The following is a 24,052-nucleotide window of genomic DNA, read 5'->3' on the forward strand; positions in this document are numbered from 1 at the left end:
AAAAAAAGAAAAATAAGTGGACAGAAATTCCCAATAGGCCATTTGGGATATATATTTTTTTTAATATTTATACAAAGGAGTAGTTATACAATGAAAAAAAATTTTTGGCCAAATTAATGATTTCATCAATATAGGGCACCATTGGCAATGATGTGGCATACATGCAGAGCAGGCACTTGGGGAGCTGCTTCATTCCCCCTCTTCTCAGGACTGGAGGACATTTTTTTACATGCCTCACCCCTCTGTCCAGCCTCCCAAAGCAAGCATATTCTCCCCCAACTCTCTCTGGTAATCTAGAGGCTCACAGACAACTTGAATTTGCCACCTGGGCACTCAAACTCAGAAAAGGTTTTCTAAGGAGGGTATAGGAACCGAGTACAGGGACCTGAAACCAAGGCTTTCTGACTTTATGGCAAATTCAATATATCACACTATACCACCCTGTTTCTTATATTAATATGGATTAACTTAAAATATAAGTAGTTTCTTAGCAAACTTAGTTGGTAACATTGATGTTCAATATTAAATTTTTGGTAAAAATTCCTTTGTTTAAAAAAGAAGATAAAAATTAGTGAAGAAAATGATAAATTAATTTTTAAGTATTTTGAGTTTGAGATGCCAGAAGGTCATGCAAGTATGGCTGTCCACAAAACTTTTAGGAATAAGAGACTTGTGCTCTGGTGTATTAAAAAAAAAAGATAAAAGAGAGGGAAGTAAAGACAGAAATTGGACAGTTGCCCTTGGAAAGATGATCATATGAAGTAGTGGTAGTAGAAGGGAGCACCAAATCAGAAGTTCACATAATGGAAAAATTAGGCCAAGAACTGAAACTTGGAAAAACATTCACATTTAAGGGACCAGTGGAAGATGAGGAACTAGCAAAAGAATGGGTAAAAGTAGGAGAAGAAACCATGGGAATGACATATCACAGAAGTCCAAGGATCAGTTAGGAAAGAGGAGTCAGTCTATTACATTAAATGCCTTAGATCAATATTATTATGGCCAAAAATTGGTGAGGGGGCTGTTAATTAGATGGTCAGTAGTTCTCATGGAGGGGCAGCTAGGAGACTCATTGAATAGAGCACTGGCCCTAGAGTCAGGAAGATTAAGTTCAAAACCTGTTTCAGACACCAGCTTTGTGACCCTGAACAAGTCACTTGCTCCCTATTTGCCTCAGTTCTTCATCTGTAAAATAGGGTCACAGAAGGAAATGGCAAACCAGTCTTTGCCAGGAAAACTATCCATGGGGTCATGAAGAGTTGAACATGAGTGAAGGACAACAAAGAGCTTATGGAGAGAATAGTTCCAATATAGTGTTGGGTACAGAAACCACATTTCAAGTCATTGATGGTATAATAGAGGAAAAGCAGATTCAACATGCTGGAAGAGCAACTCAAGCAGGGGAAGGGCAAAAAGGACAGAGAATTCCAGAGAAGGAACAGGAGAGCTGAGAAGATCCAAGCAGTTACTTCTTTTTGGGAACTCCTTCAGAGAGGTTGGTCTGAGAGAACCTCTGAGCCTTGATCATCCTCCAATGAATCCAGACCCCTTGAATCCAGTGGAAGATAACAGGAGTGGATAGGACTTCATCATAAAGCCATCCACTCAAGATTTCCTCTATATCCCTCTAACGTGGTCCTTGTGAACTTCATATTATAAATAAGACAGATAGAAGTCAGGACAGCTTTCACAACTGACCCTTCAGGATTTGGGGAGGGGGTCAGTTAGTCTCTTAGGGACTTCCTACCTCCCACTTTCCTATTACCTTACCCAACAATCCTATTTATCCTATCTTATGAGTGTTCCTTAAGAATAAATAGCTATTTCTTTAGATCAAGTGCCTGCCTCATAATATCTAGGGAGAAGGACCTGAAGCTTGGAAAGAGCTATACTTTCTCCTCAAGGAGAGAACATCAGCTCAGTCTTGCATCCTACATTTAACCCAGTCTCTAAAGGAATATAGTCTATAATCTCTGAAGACAACTAGTGTTGGTTTTACTGAGGAAAGAGAGGGGAGAAACAATCCATCCCCCACTCTCTACCTTCTTAATCCACACCATCTCTCTCTCTCTCTAGCCTCAAATTAAACGTAGTGGGTGGTTCCATTTTCCCCCATCCATTACAATGGAATACATTTTTAGGGATTATTTCTAACCTTATTTGGCAGCTTGGGAGTAATTGGTGAGGAAGACATGACAGAAACTGCCTAGGGTTGAGAGCTAGCAGAAGATTAAGGGGCAAAAAAGAGGATATTATTAAACTGCTTGTTCCTGTTGTCAAGGAAAATGAGGCCAGGAAATAGTTAATGGCCTGGGACTGTAGGGGGAAACTCAGTCACTGATGATTCCAATGAAGTCTAAGAACAGATCTGCAAGTGGCAGGAGATGTACAGATGGTAATGTCCACTCCTCTTCAGGACATCTTTGGAGGTTAAGGCACTATGTGATATGAATTATTTAACCTTTCAGTGCCCATGTAGCTTTCTGTGACTGTAAGTTACAGAGTTAGAGATTTTAATTAATAAAGAGAGTTTCTACACAGGAATTTTCACACACTAATGAAATCCTAGCTATGTTTCCACCCATTGACCTTTCTTTACCTCCCCTCCCCCAAAAAGCAAAAATCAATTCAATTTTTGAGAGATAAACTCAGAAATAGGTTATCTTGATAAAAAGTATGTATGCAATAGATAACTTAGTTTTTCCTTTCCTTGCATATGTCTACAATGATGACTTCAAGAACTGGACGATTTGTCCCCGATTTCTCCACTGCAGCAGATTTCTGAGGAGGATGCTTTGCAGATAGTTGCAGAACCTCCACTGCCCCCAGCTTCATTCACACTTCGAGACTATGTGGATCGCTCTAAGACCCTGCAGAAATTAGTGCTCCTAGGTAAGTAATCAGATACTGTTTGGAACACCCTTTAAGACTTAAGAGTTTAGGTAGTGGATGATGTACTGGGCCTCAAATTAGGAAGACTCATCTTCTTGAGTTCAAATCTGGTGTTAAGACACTTACTATATGTATGATCCTGGGAAAGTCATTTAACCCTGTTTGCCTTAAGTTTACTTATCTGTAAAATGAGCTGGAGAAAGAAATGGCAAATCACTCTAGTATTTCTGTCAAGAGCCTGATTGGGATCAAGGAGCATTGTATGTGACTAAAACAACTAAACAACAATAGTTTAGTCAAGTGTATGCGTAATACATATTTAATGTGTTAACATTTCACTTAAGGTCACAATTTTATTCAGAACTAAATTTATTGCTAATAATTTACCCTTATGGGGAGCAATGATTCCATCAATGTGGCTTATTACTTCAGTGATACAGTTCTCTCACTGTGGCCTTCCTGTGTCCATGTTCTCCCATAAGCCTTAAGGAGAGTCTACACAGTGTGCTGAGGTCCTTCCTCTAGGTGTCTTATCACATGGATGCCAAAACTGCACAAAGGTGTTTCCCTCTGACATCCCTTTTTCTAGCTTCAAGGCCAGCCCATGTCCTTTTCCAGTTATACATCTTTAGGGTGATATCTTTTATGCTATTTTCCTACTGGCAATCTAGGAGTGTAAAATAGCAGAAATATGACTGAATCATTGGATAATATTTTGGAATGCCCTTACACACATATCTCCAGTAGTGATCGTATCATTAGAGCTGAAAAATAAATGACTATTGCTGAGATGGTAAGGTGAAGGAAATCATTAATGAGCACTGATATTTAAGTAAATATCTGCCCTCCTGAGATTCAAGATCCCAAGATCTCTTTTTGTTTTAGCACAGCCAGAGTGAAACTAGGACTGAATGAAGTACTTTAACATGTGTAAACTGCAGTACTTTGTTAAAATTAAAGATTGACCCCATTGGTGGTGATAGTTAAGCTGTTAGAAAGTATGCCCCACCCTTGTTAGTCATAACCTGTGAAACTTGCCTCTCTCTTACTGAACAACTGTTTAAGATTGAGGGAACTTTTATTGTAAGAATAATTTGCCTTTGGTATTTATTTCAGTGATTCCTTTTTATTATGGAAACCAATGAAGAAATGATGAAGGAATTCAGTGAGAATAAAATACATAACTCATGATCCTATGTAGCATAATCCTGCTATATAATGCAGCCTAGTAGACTTCCTTTTTGAATATCAGGCCTTAAATAAGTACCACCATTTTCTTTTTAACTTGTTTGCTTTATTTTGTACATTATCACCAACTTAGTTTAGAAATCATAGAATCCAAGATTTGGAAGAGACTTCAGAGACCACTTAATACAACCCATATTTGAGCAGTAATCCCCTTTACAGCATATCTGACATGTAATTCAACCTCTTTTTGAGTATATTCAGTTATGGGGAGCTCAGTACTATCTAGACCCACCCATTCATCTTCTGGCTAACTCTAATTGTTCATTTTTCCTTGTTGAGCCAAAATGTGTTCTTCTGTAGCTTTTCCCGATTAAGCCTGTTTTTTGCCAAATAAAACAAGCTTAATCCCTCTTCCACATCAGAGCCCTTTATATTTGGAGACAGTAATGATATTCTCTTCTTTTTTTCCAAGCTAATCATTACATTTTCTTTCAGTTCACACATCCCTCTCCTCCCCCAAGATACTGTCCTAAATGGCCTTAGAACTTTATAGAAAGAAATGTTTTCATTTGCCCATCCAAATTCTTCTCTGGATATACTGATGATTGAGTGAGAGTGTAGTGTATTAGGTAAAACACTGGATTTAAGCAACGAATGCCCCTAACCAACTTTTTGACATAGAGTAAGTCACTTGAATTTTCTGCATCTCATTTCTAATGTAGAGTTATTTGGGCTACTTTTATCTTATATTGATGCTTGTGAGATTTAAAATGGCTGAGGTTTTAAACTGTAGTGAGTTAAAATGGTGGAAGATATAAATTGTGATAGATATAAGAGAGGGTGAGTAAATTTTGACCGCAGAAATATGTTTCACTACAGTGTCTTGGGTTTTAAATCAAATATAAGGTGGTCGCCAGGGAAATATTCCCAATTATTCAAATACCCAAGTCAATTGGGTTTTATAGAGATTTTAATTAACAATACAATGAGTAATCAAAGAAAGAGAGAGAGAGTAAGAAAGGAATAAGTATAAAGGGTCTCAAGCCAATATGGCCTAGACCTGAGTCTTAAGAGAGAAATCAGTCAGTTTTTTTAACACTCACCACAATATCTGACTAAACAAGGATTCTAGTAACACCAGGCCAGCTCCATCTCAGCTGACTTCACCAGAGAACCTTCCAGACAGATACTGTTCCAAAGGGCCCTTCTCCAGAGCATCCAGAGGGACAGAGTCCCCTTAGAGGAGCTCCAGCGAGACCTCCTTAGAGATTGTCCTCCAAAAGCTTCCCTTTTCCAGAGCCTCTCTCAAGAGATTCTTCCCAAGCAATCCTCATCAGAGATCCTCCAAAAGGATTTCTCCAAAAGGATCTCTCCTCAAGAGATTCTGCTTTTTCTTATATAGCTATTTTTCTCCCATGTCACCTCCCCAAGTCCCTACATCTACCAATCACTGTAGACGCTTTCCAAAGGACTGCCTATCTGAATTCCTGCTAAGTCGACCAATCTCCTCAGTAAGTCTGAACCAGTGAAAACACAGCTGAGTCAACTAATCTCATTAAGACAAAACTTGCCCGACCCTTTTAGGTACCTAGCATCTCATTGTATCAATTCTAAAAACAGGCCTGGCTCAAAGAACTCCTTGCCCCACCATAAGCATGGGTCCAAGTACTTTCATTGTTTAGCAAGGAGTTTTTTTCCCCTAAAGCAGTCTTACGTATGGTTGAAGTAGAGGTCTTCCCATTTCTGATCCCGGCGAGTTCTCACATCAAAATGGGGGATGTTTCTCAGTAGGGAATTTGTTCCAATTAAGAATTCCCTGATGGGGAAATTTTTAACATTCACAAGTCTGAGAGATTTCAAGATTTACATGCTACAAGGCTCAATGAGATGATATATTTAAGAACTTTGTAATTGTAAAAATGTTATGTAAATGTAAATTTTATAGCTCATATTATTGTTGATGATATATAAGGGTAATTGTCAAGATATGCTGATTATGAGTATAGCAAAATGGCTAATTCAGCTAATTATGTGTATCACTTGCTGCAGGGGTCAATTTGTCCAAACTGGAAAAACGCCCAGGTGCTGGCAATCTCCTTCTGAGACTGGATTTTGAAAATGACATACAAAAAATACTTCTGTTTCTTAAGGATATTGGTGTAGAAGATAACCAATTAGGAGCATTCCTTACTAAAAATTACATTATTTTAAATGAAGACTTGGAGAATCTGAGGACTAGGTAAGGACTTTTGTAAAATGATTTCTTTTACTAAATGAGATGTGATTATGGAAGAAATAGCATAATTGCAATGTATTTTTTTTTTAACCCTTACCTTCCATCTTAGAACCAGTACTGTGTATTGGGTCCAAGGCAGAAGAGCAGTAAGGGCTAGGCAATAGGGGTTAAGTGACTTTCCCAGGGTCACACACCTGGGAAGTGTCTGAGATCAGATTTGAACCTAGGCCTGGCTCTCAATCCACTAAGCCACCTAGCTTCCCCCTGTGATACATTTTTTTGTTGTCTTTATCTCATCAGGTTTTTTTGAAGATCAAGTGGAATAATAAATATGGAAATTCTTGAAACAGTAGCAAACTGCAAATGTGAGATATTGAAGTGGTGGTTGTTTTGTCCCACTGAGATCTAAAATAAGCCTCTGAAACAGCAATCATTTAAACTACCAAACCTTCTCCTTTTCTTACACTATCTTCTTATTCCCAGCAACAATTAATCTTAGTGCTTCCCTGACTCACAGCCTTAGAATAATCTCTGCCTTGTTTGTCTCTTCACTATTCTCAAACCTAGTCCTTTTCTTTTACCACTGGCCCTAGAGATTAATCATTTCATGTCTTAAGTAATGTAGATAATGCTTTAAAAGCTTGTCTGTCTGGATCTTCTTCCCATAGACCAAAATTTTTTATTGAGTTGCTTTTACCTAGAAGAGCATAAACTTGTTATGTAAAGTCTTGTAATTGCACAGGATTACTTTTTGCTCCAACAGAAGGGATATAATACCTAGAAATGAATTTCATTGTACTACATGCTTAAGATTTGCTCTTTTGGGATATTATGTCATATTTCTACATTGATTTGAGTTGGGAGTTAGGCACAAACAATCCGTTTTGCCATTGTAAATACTTTTTATATATATATATAATAGAGGTAGGTATGTGGCTTAATGGATAGAGCACTGGGCCAGGAGACAGGAGGACCTGAGTTGGTATCCACCTTCAGACATTTATCTAAAAGCTGTATAATCCTGAACAAATTTCTTAACCTCTTTCTGCTATAAAACAGGAATAATAATAGCACGTACCTCTTGGGATTGTAAGGATAAAATGAGATCATTTTTGTAAAGCACTTTGCAAACCTAAAATCACCATATAAATGCTAGCTATTATTACCACAGTTAAACTTATGTGTTCTTCAAGGGAAAAGGGAAGTCTCAATATGCTTTATTTAAAGGAATTTGAAAGACATGCTTTTTGTTTGCTTTGTATTTTCTCAGTAAGCATTTATAAAGCACATGCTATATTCCAAGCATGATACTTGGCTCTGGGGATGCAAAAACATTAAAAAGACCTCACTTATAAGGAGGTTATATTGTTTTGGTTGGAAAAGGTCATGTGCCTAAGTCAGTATTTACAAAATACAAAGCAGTTTATCAGGGAAGAGCACCTACAGCTAGAGGTTCAGTGGAAAACATCACTTGAGTTGAGCCCAAAGGAAGCTGGACATTCTAAGAGAAAAAAGTGAGAGGGAATGTCACACAGACATGGGGGTTGACCCATACAAAACCTGGAGATGGGGCATAGAATATTATGTATAAAATATTGAGGTGGCCAGTTTGACGAATGAGGTAATATGCAGTCATTCTGAAAAGCTTGGCTGCCCCCCACTTACAGAGAACTTAAAGGATTAAATAGGGGAATTCTGTAGTTTCTCATAGAGGTCGTACGGAGCCTCTGAAGTCATTTGAGCAGGGGCATACTGTGGTCAGTGTATGCTCGAGTAATCATCTTTGAGAGTTGTGTGGAGAATGGATTAGAGAAGTGAGAGCCTGACTTCAGGGAGACCAGTTAGGAGGTGGGGGGTACTGAGAGCCTGACCACTACTAGTGTAGTGATCATGGGAGAAGAGTAGAGATGCAAACTATGTTGTGAAAATAGAATCACTAAGATTTGGCACCTGATTAGATATGAGGTTAAGAGATAATTAAAGTTAATACCTGGATTGCAAGTTGGTCAACTTAAAGGATGATGGTGCCCTCAGTAGAAATAGAGTAATGGAAGGAGACAAGATTTAGGGGAAAATATAATTAATTGTGGGTTGGACATTTCAAATTGGAGATGCCTATAGGCATTCATTTGGAAATGACCTATAGGTAGTTAGTAATTTAATTATGGAAAGTATAGATGTTTAGCTCTATCACAATCATGTCATAACGTTTAGACCTTAAAAAGATTTTTTTTAGAAGTCATGTTGTCCAGCTCCCTATAATAAATGAGATAACTATAGCTGAGACAGAGAGAGGGCTAAAGAAAGGGTTTAATAAATGCCTACTACATGCTAGATATTATGAGATGCACTTACAGATATTGTCTTACTTGATTCTGGGAGGTAGGTGCTTTGATAAGCCCCATTTTACAGTTGAGGAAATTGAGGAAAACAGAAGTAGAGTGACTTGCCCTGAGTCACACAGCTAGGAACTGTCTGAGGACAGAGGTCTTCCTGACTGTAGGCCTAGGACTCTTGGCTGCCTAAGGATGTTCAAGTGGCTTATCCAAAGCTACACAGTAAGCAATGATAGAACTGGGTCTTTGAATCTATTCTACCCACTGCATAGCTATTGCTCTTTCCCACACACCATCTTTACTTCTAACCCAAATGTAAACCTCAATATCTCATAGGCTATGTCATAGGATTCTTCATTGGATAGAACCTTGAAGATCATTTAGTCAAATTCCCTCATTCTGAAAATGAGGAAATATTCCTAGAAATGTAAAGTCAGTTGCCCAAGGTAATGCTATGGCCAGTAATAGAGCCATAAGTAGAACTAAATTCTGCTAATTCCTAATTCCACTATATGCTGATTATCCTTCCAAGTTTGGAGTTCAATATGAGGGACTTGAACTATCTAAACATTATGCTGGAGGTCTTTCTCTATTTAAAATAGCAGCTGGTAAATTCATGATTTGCTGATAATTTCAACTTTCTTTTATTTTTTAAAACCCTTTTCTTCTTTCCTAGTATTGATTCTAAGATAGAAAAGTGGCAAAAGCTAGACAATTGAGATTAAGACTTGGCCAGGCTCACACAGTTAGGAAGTGTCTGAGGCCATATCTGAACCCAGGTCTTCCTGACTTGAGACTTAGCCCTCTTTCAACTTTCTGAAAATGAGGAATAAGGTTTTATAACTGGAAAAGACCTTTGAGATCATTTTTTCCAACCCCTCATTTTATAGGAAACTGGAGCTTACAATTAGTGCTGGAGGTGCCAAGACAAAAATGAATCGATGAAATTACTTACATTCCATTGGGTGAAACAGCATATTTACAAATAAATACATAATATACAAAAAGGAATTAAAGGGAGAGTGGTGCTGAGGAAGGCAGTAGCAATTGGAAAGATGTGTGGGAAGATCTTATGTAGATGATGGTGCTTGAACTGAACTAAAGGAGTGAGGGAAGGAGGGGAACAGCTTAGGGATTTCAAGAGGTGAACTTGAGAATCAAGTGCATTCTAGAAACAGACAACTTGTGCAAAGGCATGGAGATGGAAGATGGGAATATGCTGAATACACACACAAACACACGTGTGCGTGCGAGTGCATGCATGCGCATGCACACACTCACGCACACATATCAAACCCAGAATTGGAGATCAGGTTCTCTTATTCTAAATCCAGTGTTTATTTCTTTATATCAGATTCTCAGTTATGCTTGCAACAGAAGTAATATTAAGTATCTAAATAATGGTAATTAATAAAATAACAGTATATAAAAGTATTCTCTGGTTAAATAACAATATTTTTATACTTTTAGCTGCATGATACTACAAAAAGGGTTTTTTCTTCTCAATGTTCATTTTTTCCCTTTTTCTGTATTAAATGTTTTAAATGATTAAGCATTCTGCCATTGCTTAAGTAGATTTTGCCTTTACAAGAGGGTTATATATGTCCGTATATCTATCTTCAGTTTCCCAAAAACTAAATTCCTACTTTGGAAGGAACCTCTATATCTATCCTTTCTCTCTCTGGACAGATATTACTCGTTAACTGAAAAAGCTTTATAGAGTTATTTAAGGTGCTCTTTAAAAATTACTTGTTTGAGCAAATCCCTTTTGTCAGTCAACAGGCATGTATTAATCACATACTGTGGACCAGGTACTGTGCAAATTGTTAGAGATATGAAGGCAAAAATGAAAGATTTTCTACTACTTTCAAATTCTTTACACTGTAATGGGAGAAAAATGCATATGTAAATAAATAGAAAAACTATTTCCAAGATGAATACATGGCAATTTGGGGGGGAAGGACACTATCAGATGGTAGAATCAGGAAAATTTTTATATAAAAGGAAGAATTTGAGCTGAGTTATAAAGAAAAACAGGAATTTCAGGATGCCTTTTATCCTTTGTGGTAGGTGGAAAAAAGAAGTAATAGGAAAAAAAATTAAGCATTTGGAAAGAATTAATAAATAGAAATAAGTAAGACATAGTTTTATATACACATATATCTTTTTGTCAAATGATGTCTTTAATGAGGAGAAAGGAGGGAGGGAATTAACTGGGTATTTTAATGTAGCAGACAAATCAATTAATTTTTTAAAAAACAAACTGGAAGCTGTCTCCTAAATCTTTTTATTGGATTGTAAAAATTATTTTTTTAAATTTCAGGAGAATAATAATGTCTGTGTCTGATTCTTATGTACTTCAGTAATTTATAATTTCATTGATGTCAAGGCATATCAATGGAGATAGCTTCTACAGCTGGAAAATTCAGCATGGTGATGAGTGTTCCAAATTTAACTAGGTCTATTTTCAGGTGGTAGACATGCATTCTGTCACTGGGGTCACATTGGGAGCCTTTCCAGTTTGTTAGAAACTTGCCAGTCCTTGCATTCCACTGGCATAGCCTTTATGATCCCAGGGTCACCTCTATCCTGTGAGGAGACAGACACCAGAATAGGATTTTAGCAGAAGCTAATCAGTCAAGAAATGACTTAATGATTATATATGCCAGGCACTCTGCTAAGTGCTAAGAATGCAAAGAAAAAGGGAAAGCAGGCCCTTTTCTCAAGGACCTTTCATTTTAATGATGGAGACATATATACAGTTAGGCACATAGAAGATACATATGGAGTAGGTAAAAGATGAGCTTAAAGGGGAAAAAGCACTAGCAGCTGGGTAGATGTGAAGAGGTGGTAGTTGAGTTGTCATAAAAACAGTCAGGGATTCTAAAAGTCAAAGAAAAAACATTCCAAGCATAGGACACAGTCAGTGCAAGGCATGGATATGTGAAATGGGGCAAGTCTACCATTATATCTGGACTATAGAGCCTAAAGATCGGAAATATGGCAAGGTCCAAGTAATGATGAATTGCAAAAGCTAAATAGAAGAGTTTAAATCTGATTGAAAGGTTATAGGGAGCTATTACTTTTTTGAAAGAGAAGGGTAACAGAGTCAGCTTAAGAAAATCTACTTGGTAGTTGAATGGAAGATGAAGTAGAGGAGGTAGACACTTGGATCAGGAAGTCCAGTTAGAATTCTATTGTAATAGAGACCAAAGGTGATGAGGGATGGCTTTGTAAATAGAGAGAAGAGGGGACATTGTAAAAAATGTGGAGGAGAAATGACAAGACTTGGCAACTGATTTTTACTGAATATTAATTAGTCATTTTTTTTCAAAAGACAGGAATAATATTCACTGTGACTATAATAGTTTATTAAAATTAGTAGGAAGCAAAAAAAAAGTAGTAAAGGGAGCAATAAGGTGGTCTTCTTAAGGTCAAAACTCAAAGAGTTAAGTTTTGGATGGGAAATAATTGATCTTTGGAGTTATATAAACAGCTTATATCAATAATATGCTGTTGTGAGAGCAGCCTAAATGATACTTGGTTTTACTGGGTCTGACATGTTAAATCCTTCCCAGTTGCTGTACTATTTAGAGTATTGTGTCCATTTCTATTGTTTTTCCACATCTCTCTAAAATATTCTAGAGAAGAGCCAAATAAAAAAGAACAAACAAAAACTTGGAGAAAAGATTTGGAAACCAACCTAGAGAAGGCTAACAATTTCTAGTATAAAGAAGTGCGTAAGTTTGTTCTGTTTCATAAAGGAACACATTTTTTAAATGTATCCAAGTTTTTAATTGAGATTTTCTTGACTGGGAGGATAAAACATTAGAACTGTCTTCTACAGAAGGTTTTGGAGTATCTATGGAAAATTTCAAGAAGAGAATTGGCAGCCCTGTTGTAGTTCATTTATTTACCTGCAGATGACCTTTTGAACTCCCTTTTAGATCTACTGAATGTAAAAATTGAAATGCTAGTAGATAATATCAGAAACTTAATCATGTCACTGGATTTACTAATATAAATTGTGATATGATGTTCACAAACACTTGAAAAGGATTACTTTTCAAAATGGCATTTGCTGCATTGTTCCATTGTTAAAGTGATTTAAACCAGTGTTATCGAGCTTGAATAGAAACAGGGCTGCTAAATCATACATAAGGATCTCTGCCAGCCACATATTGACTTAGAAAATGGCATATTAATGTCATCTATATTCTATTCTATTTTTATTTATTTTCTTTAATATTTTTCAATTACATTTTAATCTGCTTCTGGCTATTCAGTGTTTGATGCCTCTGGTGTAAACAAAGGGCGGTTTTTGTTTTGTTTTGTTTTTCTGAGAAAGAAAAGAATGAGAATGTATTCTTGGGACTCTGAAACAGAACAAATCAACATGCTTTTAGTTCTGTATCTGAAATATCTTGTTAAGAAAATGAAAAAAATTGTGAATTTATGGCTTATGATCAACATTATAGGAGACAAAACATTCCAAGAGCCATAAAAGCTCTCACTTTTGGCATTAGATTCAATACTAATAGCTTTGTCAAGCAAATTGCTTATTTATAATATAACTTATTATATTTGCCTATTTGTTATCTGAACAGATGTCTTTAGAAAAATAATGGATACTATATGAAACAGAGAATTCTGAATAATAGATTTTATCCTTTCCCCTCACCTTTGATGGAAAACAAAAAAATAGCTGGTCTTTATTTATTCTTTTTTTTTTTCTTTAAACTCTTGCCTTTGTCTTGGAATCAGTACTGAGTATCTGTTCCGAGGTAGAAGAATGGTAAGAACTAGGCAACTGGGGTTTAATGCCTTGCCAAGGATCACATAACTAGAAAGTTCCTGAGGTCAAATTTGAACCCAGAGGACCTCCCATCTGTAAGCTTGGTGCTCTATCTGCTGAGCTACCCACTCTATCCACTGAGCTACCCAACTGCCCCTTTTGTTTATTCTTATGCTTTTGCTGCTTTAAAAAAAAAATTTCCTTAAGATATCTTGTTTCAAATGTACTACTATTAAATTGTTTAGATTTAGCATAGAAAAAAAATTTTCCAAGTCTCATATTAGCTTTGCTATAACTACCAAGGGATGTAGGAAACCAGAATCTATCTTCTGTTCATGGAAAAGCATGAGTCAAAATGTATGGCTTATTACTTATAAAAAATGAAAATAAAAAGTCTTGATTTTTAAAATTGAGATATGCATGAGATGTGACTTTACATTTGTCATATATAAGTTGTCACTAATGACAAAAATACTTTTCTAAAAAGAATTTATGATTAAAATTCTCTGGAGACTGCATATTAATTTCTAATTATTAGTAAAAAGAGAAATCACATGATCACCTGGCCTCACCTAATTAATCTGGATGCCACACCTCCAAAAGTGGCTGAGCTAGCAAGAGTCTCCAACCCTTTCGAACCCAAAAAGAGAACACACTTCCTTTGTGCCCTTTCTTATAAAGACAGTTTTGCTACACCTCCTGGGACTCTCTGGTTGGACAGATGTAACCTCAGTCTGGGTGTGAGTCCTGTCTTTCAGACACAAGTCTCATGGGGCCTTAAGCCAGTGCCTTCTGGACAACCAGGTAGCCACAAGGTGCCTAGTCAAAGGGGGAGGCTGATACCAACCCAAAAATGGGTTTTCAAATGGAGTAAGGGAATACAATTTATATTAAATTCATACAGACTACATGAGGTAGGTGTTCTAAATGTTATTTCTATTATGCAGGTGAGAAAACTGAGTGACAAGTTATTATTATTATTATTCAAACTTAATATTACATAAAAAATAATAAATATAACTTCTGCTACTCAAAATTGTCTGTGAATAGCCTAATTACATACTATTTTGTCTGATTTTTGCTTAAAATAATTTTACAAATACATTTCCATGTATTGACTTAGATTATCACATTAACTTATCACACTTAATGGCATAGTGTTCCATTTTGTTAATATGTAGCATGTTTTATTTAGTTTTCCCAATATTGGTGGGCATTTGGAGTGTTTACAATGTGTCGCTGTTATAAACACTGCTGAATTGCTGGTTGATATATCTTCATGCAATTTCTTTTCCTTTTTGGGTTATTTCCTTAAAAGTAGCCTCCTCTCAAAAAGTATGAACATTTTTGTAGTTATTTATTGCCAGATTACTTTCTTGAAAGATAGAAAAATATATACTTATTCAATATAGTATAAATTTGCTTGTTTCCCCATAAATCTGCCAACTGGTTTTTTAAAAATCATTTTTTCTTTTTGTTTATATATGTGTAACCTGAAAGTTGCATAAATTTGTATTATTTTCCATAGTAAAGAATTTTGTCATTTTTCCCCCATACAATAATTTACTGTTTGGTTTCTCTATGTGTCTATTGATCGCATTTGGGCATTTACCAGTGGAACCTGAGTATCCATTTAAAAAAATATATATCTAGTTGGATAACAAGCCTTATTTGCTAGCATCATTAGCATATTATCAATATTATCAATTAGCAATGCCGTTATTTTCCTTCTAGTAATTTATTACATGTCATTACATGAACAAAAATATCATTTATGACTTCAAATATGTCTGTCTTCGCTCAGTTTTTTTTTTGAGGGGGGAGATCAGAAATTTATTTCCCTTCCATTCATGGGTTCTATACACTATACTGATTTGGTGTCAGTTATACTAGTTTTGAGCTGATCTTCTATTCTGGTATCTCAGTATTTTAACAATATGGGCTAGTCATTCCTTCCACTTTTTCTTTAACTTCTGACTTGTCATATGGAAGTTCTTGTAATAAGAAACAGAATAGCCATGTTAGTAAGAATTTTAGCTAAAGACACAGAATAATCCAGACTGAGACCTGGCACCACTCCTTATTACCCATATGACTTTTGGCAGGTCATTTTAACTAGTCTCAACTTTTGTTTTGTCAGATATAAAATTAGGATAATGATATCTGTATACTTACCATAAAGGTTTTTTATGAAATTGTGATGAGTTAATAATGTGTTTTAAAGTGTGATATAAGTGTATTTTAGAAGTTATAATCTATTTCTGGAATTTATTACATTTATTTTTTTTCTCTCTTTTTAATTCAATGTTGTGTTGCACGAGACTTTAAAAAAACTAAATATACTATTTTTGGCTCACAAAATTTGGCTCACAAAAACTTTGGGAAGATGCAAACTTTTTTCCAATTGTTCAGAACTCTTTAGGAATTGCCTCCAGAACTTCTAGCATCCTTTCAAATGCCTAATTGGTAACATCTTCATTCTGGTGCTATAGATTTGACTTTCTAACACCACGATTATCAATTTAGACTGTAAGGAATAACTTCCTAAGAACTAGAGCTATCCAAAAGTAGAATGTATTCCCTGAGGAGTTTTTCCCTTCCTGAAAAGAATTCCTTGAAGAAAAGGCTATACAATTTTTTGTTCAATTGTAGTGGGGATTTTCATCTAGTAAAAGATAGGACTAGACTAGATGACCCCTGAAGTCCCAGCTCTGGGTATCTATGATTTATTTGGAAATGTCTGAGTGTTCAAACTGATCACTAGTGAAAAATGAGGCATGACCAATTTTCTTTTGTGATTTTTAAATTGGCTCCAAAGACAATATTAAAATAAGGGTTTTTTTTTAAACCAACATATTTTAAACAGGGGCATTATCTTGAGTTAGTATTCATGCCCAGTATTCATGCCATACATTGAAGGGGACAGTGTTTATTTGTGTTTTATGTGTTGTGGTATGTTTAATAAAGAGCCAGGCATACCACTTCATTGTCACCACTTGCACATAAATAACTATGATCTTGGCCAAAAATTTTGCAAATAATTGTTTTTCCATTTTTTTAATAGAACAATAGTTTTTTTGAAAATTGTTAGCCCGGCTGTTGAAAGTCTTGTTAAAAATACCTATTTAATCAGTACTAAAATGCTGAACACATATTTCCTTTCAGTAACAACTAAGCACAAGGTCTGCCTTCATTAGATAAATTCTAAATGACTTTTGAAGAAAGAATTACTAATACAAAGAACAAAGATAACGTGAATAACAAGCCTTTTTATTTAAGTGATGCAAATAGTATTCCATCATGTAGATGGTGTCATTTTTGGTAGTTACACTGTTAATCCATTTTGCTTCTTTTTAAAATGAGTAAAAGAAAAATAATAAAATGACTGAATAAAGCCAAAACACTTATATCTTTTCATCTTTGCTTTGGTATTATTGTGATACTTGTATTAGGTCAGGGTGTTATATTTTTAGTTTTGTTTTAATCTTGGCTAACATTAAAGCAGCTATCACATTGCTATATTCATTCATTCAGTAAATGTTTATTACTACATGTTAAAGAATTCAATGAAGCTAATATGTTAAAAGTAAATCTTCTTTCTCTAATACATAGTTATGTTTATATATATATATGTTTATTGTCTAGGGTGGCTTATCTTGAATCAAAAAAATTCAATAAGACAGACATATCACGGATGATTATAAATGCACCATATCTGCTGAGTTTTCCAGTGGATAGACTGGATAACAGATTGGGCTTTTTCCAGAAAGAGCTTGGACTGAATGTACAAAAGGTAAACGGAAAAAATATTTACATTTTCACACCAAGTGTATAGGAACCTGTCATGGCTTTACATTTCCAGGAGGCATTCTACTCACATGATAATAATGTTGGTAAAGAAGCTAATATTTTTTAAGCAAGAACCAAATTATTCTCATCATCTACATATGTTACTGAAGCTTTTTAGATTGTCCTGCCAAACTGATTTTTTAAATTCTTTTTTTGTCTATATGAATTTTTCCTTAAAAATGAATTAATATCATATATATGTATAGATATAGACATATCTATGCCTCTGTATTTTAATCTCTGACTCATGTATAGACTAATTAAATCACATTTCAAATTGTTACTCAGGCCCAGAAGGAAAAAAGAATTTATTTATATGTTCAAAATAGTATGTTTATGGCAAAACATTTGAACCTTTCCCCCTTGACCAACAGCTGAAAAATGCCTAAGCAAATTATGATCTGTTTACACCAATAAATGCTATGTAGCTATTAAAAATGATAGGTATCTAAACTATACTAATGCTTAGAAATGCATATAATATGTTAGGTAAAAAAATTAAACCCAAAATGATATTTAATTGTTGATTATAAATATATCAGACTGGATGGATGTATATTAACTTTAAATTCCTAGACTTGTCTCCAAATGAATCTCACTCAGAGTTAAAAGGTACCTAAGGGACCAGCTGTTCCACCTGTATCAGAACAAGAATGTCTTCTACAGTGTAACCAACAAATGTCTCTTAGTCCTTGCTTGAAGCCCTCCATTGAGGGGGAACATGCTACCATCTTTGGACCTTGCCCTCTGCCATGCAACTTTCACTACCCAAGTACTACTGTCATGATCTAAACATAAAAGCAAATTTTTCTTTATGTTTACTCTCCTAACTAGAATATGAGCTCTTTGAGAACAGGATATGTTTTGAGTTTTGATTTGTCTCCCTAGTACTTGTCACAGTGCTTCCATAGTAAATACATATTAATGTTTTTCTATTCCATAGTGCTATTAGATTATTTTTCTATAAAGTTTATTAAGATCATAATAATTTTAATAGCTTAATATGTCTTTGTTCATACTAGAGTAAATGATGGATTTCTAAAACTAGTTGAATTTTTGTGTATTGTGACATAATGGATTATTTTGTTTTTAACTCTAGACCAGAGATCTAGTTATTCGTCTTCCACGACTATTAACTGGAAGTCTTGAGCCTGTGAAAGAAAATATGAAGGTAAAGATTTTTTTCTCACATTTTACAAATAAATCAGTCTTTCCCTTATTTTGGTTTTAAAACCCTTGCCTTCTTTGTAGAATTGATATGGGTTATTTGTTCCAAGGCAGAAGAGTGGTAAAAGCTATGCAGTGGGAGTTAAGTGACTTGGTCACACAGCTAGGAAGTGTCTAAGGTCAGATTTGAACCCAAGATCTTCTGTCTCTAGGCCTGGATCTTCATCCACTGATTTGCCTAAGTATATTCTCTTCTTTGTCTTAAATTTGGGAGTAACAGTTTGTCTATAATCTCCCTTAAGACAAGTAGATTTTGAGTCTTTATATTTTGACCTTCCTCATCCCAGTTCCCATAGAACTATGATAGTAAACCTATGGTACACATACAAAAGATAGCACACAGAGCACTCTCTTTGGGCATGAATATCCCCTGCCCCCCATCAGAGGTTGTTACTAGAAAGGCAGAAGGTCTTGGGTGAAGCTGCTCCCCTTCCTCTCTCCACTGAGGAAATTTCTCACATCATCTGCCCCTCTGCCCAACAGCCCAATGGGAGGGCTTCCTTCCTCCCTTGTCTGGGGCAAGGGGGCAGGGCATGGTACAAGGTCTTTGAAAGGTTCACCATCTCTGCCATAGACTGTCTAATCCCTTGCTCTGGTCAGTTAAATAATCTGATATTTCCCTTATTCTGTTATTAGAAAAGGCTTACTTTCTGGTTCCCTAATCGCTCAGATTTGGAGTTGTTAGAAACAAAAATTAACTGTAGTGTAAGAAAAACAATGATAAATTTGGGGTCTGTTATCTACTATTCATTAAGCACTTACTATGTGGCCAGACACTGCTAAACTCTTTGAATGCAAATGCTGGTGCCTGCCCTTAAGGGGTTTACAACATTCTAATGGGGAAGACCACAAATAAAAGAAATTTTAAAAAGGGGAAGAAGAGAGACCAAAGAAATACTTAGCAGCCTGGAGAAAAATTTGACCTGGCTGGTCTGAGAACCCTCTTCACTTGGAAGTTCTTCAAAGAACCATCCAGTCAGAGAGTAAGGCTAAAGGATGGACAGTGCTCCCAGTGTAAGGATGGACAGTGCTCCCAGTGTGTGCATTCTAGGCCTGGAGAACAACTTAAGGATTAAGGGCTGGGGGCATGGTAAATGAAATCCAGAATGCAGTGTGGAAGAATAAGCATGAAATTAGAGTGTGTTAAAGTTCTGCTTGTTACTACTGACTCAATTCTGATACTCTGGAAGATTGGATTTCTTTGTGAGATACCTTATCCATAGCAAAACCCTACAAGACTAACTGTTCCTTCTCTCATGTGTTGAGACACAGCGGACTTAAAGAAAAAAGTCAGCATACTCTTTGATTATCTGTCACTAAATACTTGGTATCCTTTTTCTTCTTTGAGGTTCAAAATCAGTTTCTGCCATCCCATTCAGATCTTTTTAGTCTGATGGCATCTTGGCTGCTCTATCCTTTCTCAAGTTCATGAATACCTGGCCCACAGCCTTCCTTAGCACTCCAACCATTCATTCCTTTATCCTTGATGACTTCCAACATTGCATCAACCAATCAATCAAGAAGACTTATTGAGCATCTTCTCTGTGCCAGGCATTGTGCTTTGTCCTGGGGTCATTAAAAAAAAAAACTGTGAAACAATCCTTGTTGTCTAAGAAATTTGTCTAACCAGAGTAAAGAATAGGCATTTATAAAATTTACCAAAGGTAATTTATGGAGAAGGATGTCAGCAGCCAGAGGATCAGAAAAGGCTTTATGTAAAGTGATAGTGACATTTTATAGTACTTTTGGGTTTGCAGAGCACTTTAGAAATATTATCTCACTTGATCCTCACAACAGTCCAGCAGTGTATTCATTGAGCCTTGAAGGAAAATAAAAGAATCCAAAGGTGGAGTGGGAAGGAGAATAAGAAGTGATTGTATTCTAGGCATGGAAGAAAGCAAATGGGTATGGGAGATGGAGTGTTGTGTATGAGGAACAAGGCCAATTTGGCTGAACCATAATATGTATATGTGTAGGGAGGGAATAGTGTTTAATAAGCCTGAAAAGTCCAGGTTTTATTAGGTTTTACCAAATAGGAATTTTTATTTGATTATTGAAGCAATAGAGAACCACCGGAATTGTTTGAAAAGGATTGGGGGAATGAGTGATGTGATCAGAACTATACTTTTTATTTTTTATTTTTAAATTTTTTCCATGGTTCCATGATTCATGTTTTCTCCCTCCCCTCATCCCTCCCCCCTTCTGGAGTTGACAAGCAATTCTACTGGGTTACACACACACACACACACACACACACACACACACACACACACACACACACAATCACTCAAACCCATTTCCATATTATTCATTTATGTAAAAGAACAGTCCTTTAAAACCAAACCCCCAAATCACATACCCATATAAATGTGATAAATCACATGTTTTCTTCTGAATTTTTACTCCCATAGTTCTTTCTCTAGATGTGCATAGCATTCTTTCTCATAAGTCCTACAGAATTGTTCTCAATCATTGCATTGCTATTAGTAGCACGGTCAATTACATTTTATTGTTCCACAATATTACAGTCTCTATGTATAATATAGAACTATACTTTAAAAGAATCAGTTTGGCAGCTATGTGGTCGATTAAAGTGGGAAGAGACTTGAGGTAAAGAGGCCAATTAGAATAGTGTTGCCCCCAGGAGTTGGCAGAGTAAGAAAACACTCCTCGCTCACCCAAACCTGCCTCCAAACAACCACAAGAAAAACACTTCAAAATGAATTCTGGAGTGACAAAACCAACAAAAGACAGAGTCAAACATCCTGCCCAAGATGTAGAAGAACAGCAGGATAGACTCATCTCCCTTAGGTAAGAGGGTAGAACAATCTGGCTGATGTTGTACCTGGGGGAGCTGGCAACCAGGGAGTGGTGGGTTGGGAGAGGAACAGAATCTGAACTAAACAACTGCAAGCCTCCCTACAGCTAGCCAGCCAGACTGATCTCAAATACCAGAGTACATCATAATACAAGTTCATGACACCCAGGAATAGAGCTGAATTTCAGCAAGGTCATGAAAAAGACTGGAAAAATGAGTTAAGGGGAAAAAAACTTGACCTTAGAAAATTACATTAACAACAGGAAAGGCCAAAATACGACCTCAGATGAGGACAACAGTGCCAAAACAGAAACACATAAAGCCTCAAAGGAAAGTGTGAAAAGGTGCCAGGCCCCAAAAGACTTCCTAGAAGAGCTCAAAAAGGACATAAAAAATCAATTAATAAAGAAGTGGAAGCAAAATTGGGAAAAGAAACGAGAGTAGTCAGTAGCTTGATAAAAGATATATAAAAATCCATTTAAGAAAATAACTTCTTAAAAAGTAAAATTGGCTAAGTGAAAAAAAGTACAAAAGCTCAGGGAAGAAAATTGCTCCCTAAAAATTAGAATGGACAAATGGAAGCTAATGACTCCATAAGCCAGTAGGAGACAGTAAACAAAGACCAAAAAAATGGGGGGGAATATGGAAGAAAATCTGAAATATCTCACAAAAGAAATAACTGACCTACAAAGTAGATTCCCCTGAACAGATTTTGGATAAAGAAATCAAAACTGTCTATAGGTATATGAAAAAATGTTCTAAATCACTATGATTAGGTAATGCAAACCAAAATAATTGTGAGGTATTATTTCACACCCATCAAATTGGCTAAAATGACAAAGTGACAAAAATGACAAATGTTGGAGAGGATATGGAAAAGTGGGGACAGCAATATACTCTTGCTGGAACTGTGAACTGATCAACAATTTTGAAGAGTCATTCGGAATTACACCCAGAGAGCTATAAAACTGTTTATACACTTAGACCCAACAATACCATTGCTGAATCTGTTCCCCAAGGAAATCAGGGAAAAGAGAAAAGAACCTGTATGTTTGAAAATATTTACAGGACCTCTCTTTGTGGCAAAGAAATGGAAATCCAGGGGGAATGTCCATTAATATGGGAATGGCTAAATTATGATGGAATACTACTTCACCATATGAATTGATGAACAGATTAAATTTTTTTAACTTGGAAAGAACTACATAAGATAATGAAGAGTGAAATAAATAGAACCAAGAGAAAATAATATATAGCTATACATTTAATACTTGAAGAATAATTTATGAAAGTTCACCTCCAGAGAATGAACTGAAAAATGGAAACAAGAAAGACATTTTATATATATATATATATATATATATATATATATATATATATATAATCTGTTTGCCAAATGATGCCTTCTATGATATGATAATGATGTTGATGATTTCTTCAATGGGGGAGGAGAAGGAGGGATTGAGATACCTGGAAACATTCTAATAATTTTTTTTAAAAAAGGTCTGACAATAAATGCTTTTAAAAAGATAGATCCAAGAGCGACCATCCAAGAATCACTGTACTACCTGAAAGCCAAGATAAAAAAATGAGTCTGACCACCATATTATAGGACACTCAGTAATCTAGGCCAAAAAGTCAAGAGGGTCGAAACTAGAGAAATTACTATGTAAGTGAAGAAAAGGAATCAGATGTGAAAGATGTTGTGGAGGGAGAAGTGACAGAATTTGGCTGCTATTTGGGTACATAAAACTTATCTCATAACCCTCCCACTTCTCTTAAGGGCATCATTATCTTCCCAGTTACCCAGCTTCTCAACACCAATGTAATATTTTACTCTCCTTACCTCGCTTTCCATGAATTGCAAAATCCTAGCATTTTTTCACACCATCTATTCCTTCTCTTCCTTTCTCTCTACTCAGCTACCTCTATAACCCTAGCTTAACCTTGATTGATTTTCTTGCTTCCAGTCTCTTGTCTATCAACCACCCTTTATATAGGGGCTACAATAATCTTTTTAAAGCACAGGTCTGACACAACTCCACTTAAAACCATCAGGGGTTCTCTGATGCTTTTTGGAAAAAATACAAAGTCTCATCTTGGCATATGAAAGCTCCTCGGGTATGACAGCAGCCTTTTTCACCATCATCACCACTGGCTTTAGCACTTTATAATGTTTTAAGGTTTGCTACATGTTTTGCATGTTCTATCATTTGATCCTCAAAACAGCCCTGAGAAGTAGGTGCTATTTTTATCCCCATTTTAAAGCTGAGGAAACAGAGGCAGACAAAGATTAATTGATTTGCCCAGGTTCACTTAGTGAATCTAAAGCCAGATTTTAACTGGACTTGAAATTGACTCCTGACTTAACCCACTCTACATTTCATTCTCATCATCCCCTTTCCTCCATGAATTCACACAAGCTATCCTCCATGTCAGAAGACATCTCTTCCTCCTCTGCACCTCTCAGGATCCTTTTTTTCTGTTAAGGCTCTACATGGTTGCCAACTCTTTCACAATGTGTTCCCTTATACCCCTCCTGATTTTACTCTTCAAGTTACCTTGCACCATGTTTCCCTATGTTGTACATATTGTATTCTCTAGCATATTCTAACTTGTGTAAACCTCAAAATTTCTCAGACTTATGAATGTTAGGGGTTTCCCCCATTGGGGAATCTTCTACTTAAAAAACTTCCCTAGCAGATAGTGAG

General features: G+C 36.0%; 1 protein-coding gene across 2 annotated transcripts in view; it reads left to right on the forward strand.

Annotated features, from left to right (window-relative positions):
• Window positions 1-24,052, forward strand: part of MTERF3 (mitochondrial transcription termination factor 3) — a 59,351-nt gene that overhangs the window by 26,375 nt on the left and 8,924 nt on the right. For both annotated transcript variants that reach the window (XM_007488140.3, XM_001379701.5), the window contains exons 3-6: window positions 2,740-2,892; window positions 6,130-6,319; window positions 17,093-17,240; window positions 18,396-18,467. In XM_007488140.3, coding sequence (XP_007488202.2) covers window positions 2,740-2,892; window positions 6,130-6,319; window positions 17,093-17,240; window positions 18,396-18,467 — 563 coding nt within the window. The remainder of the gene's footprint in view (window positions 1-2,739; window positions 2,893-6,129; window positions 6,320-17,092; window positions 17,241-18,395; window positions 18,468-24,052) is intronic.

The sequence above is a fragment of the Monodelphis domestica genome, chromosome 3 (assembly GCF_027887165.1).
Source record: "Monodelphis domestica isolate mMonDom1 chromosome 3, mMonDom1.pri, whole genome shotgun sequence".
Lineage (NCBI taxonomy): Eukaryota > Metazoa > Chordata > Mammalia > Didelphimorphia > Didelphidae > Monodelphis > Monodelphis domestica.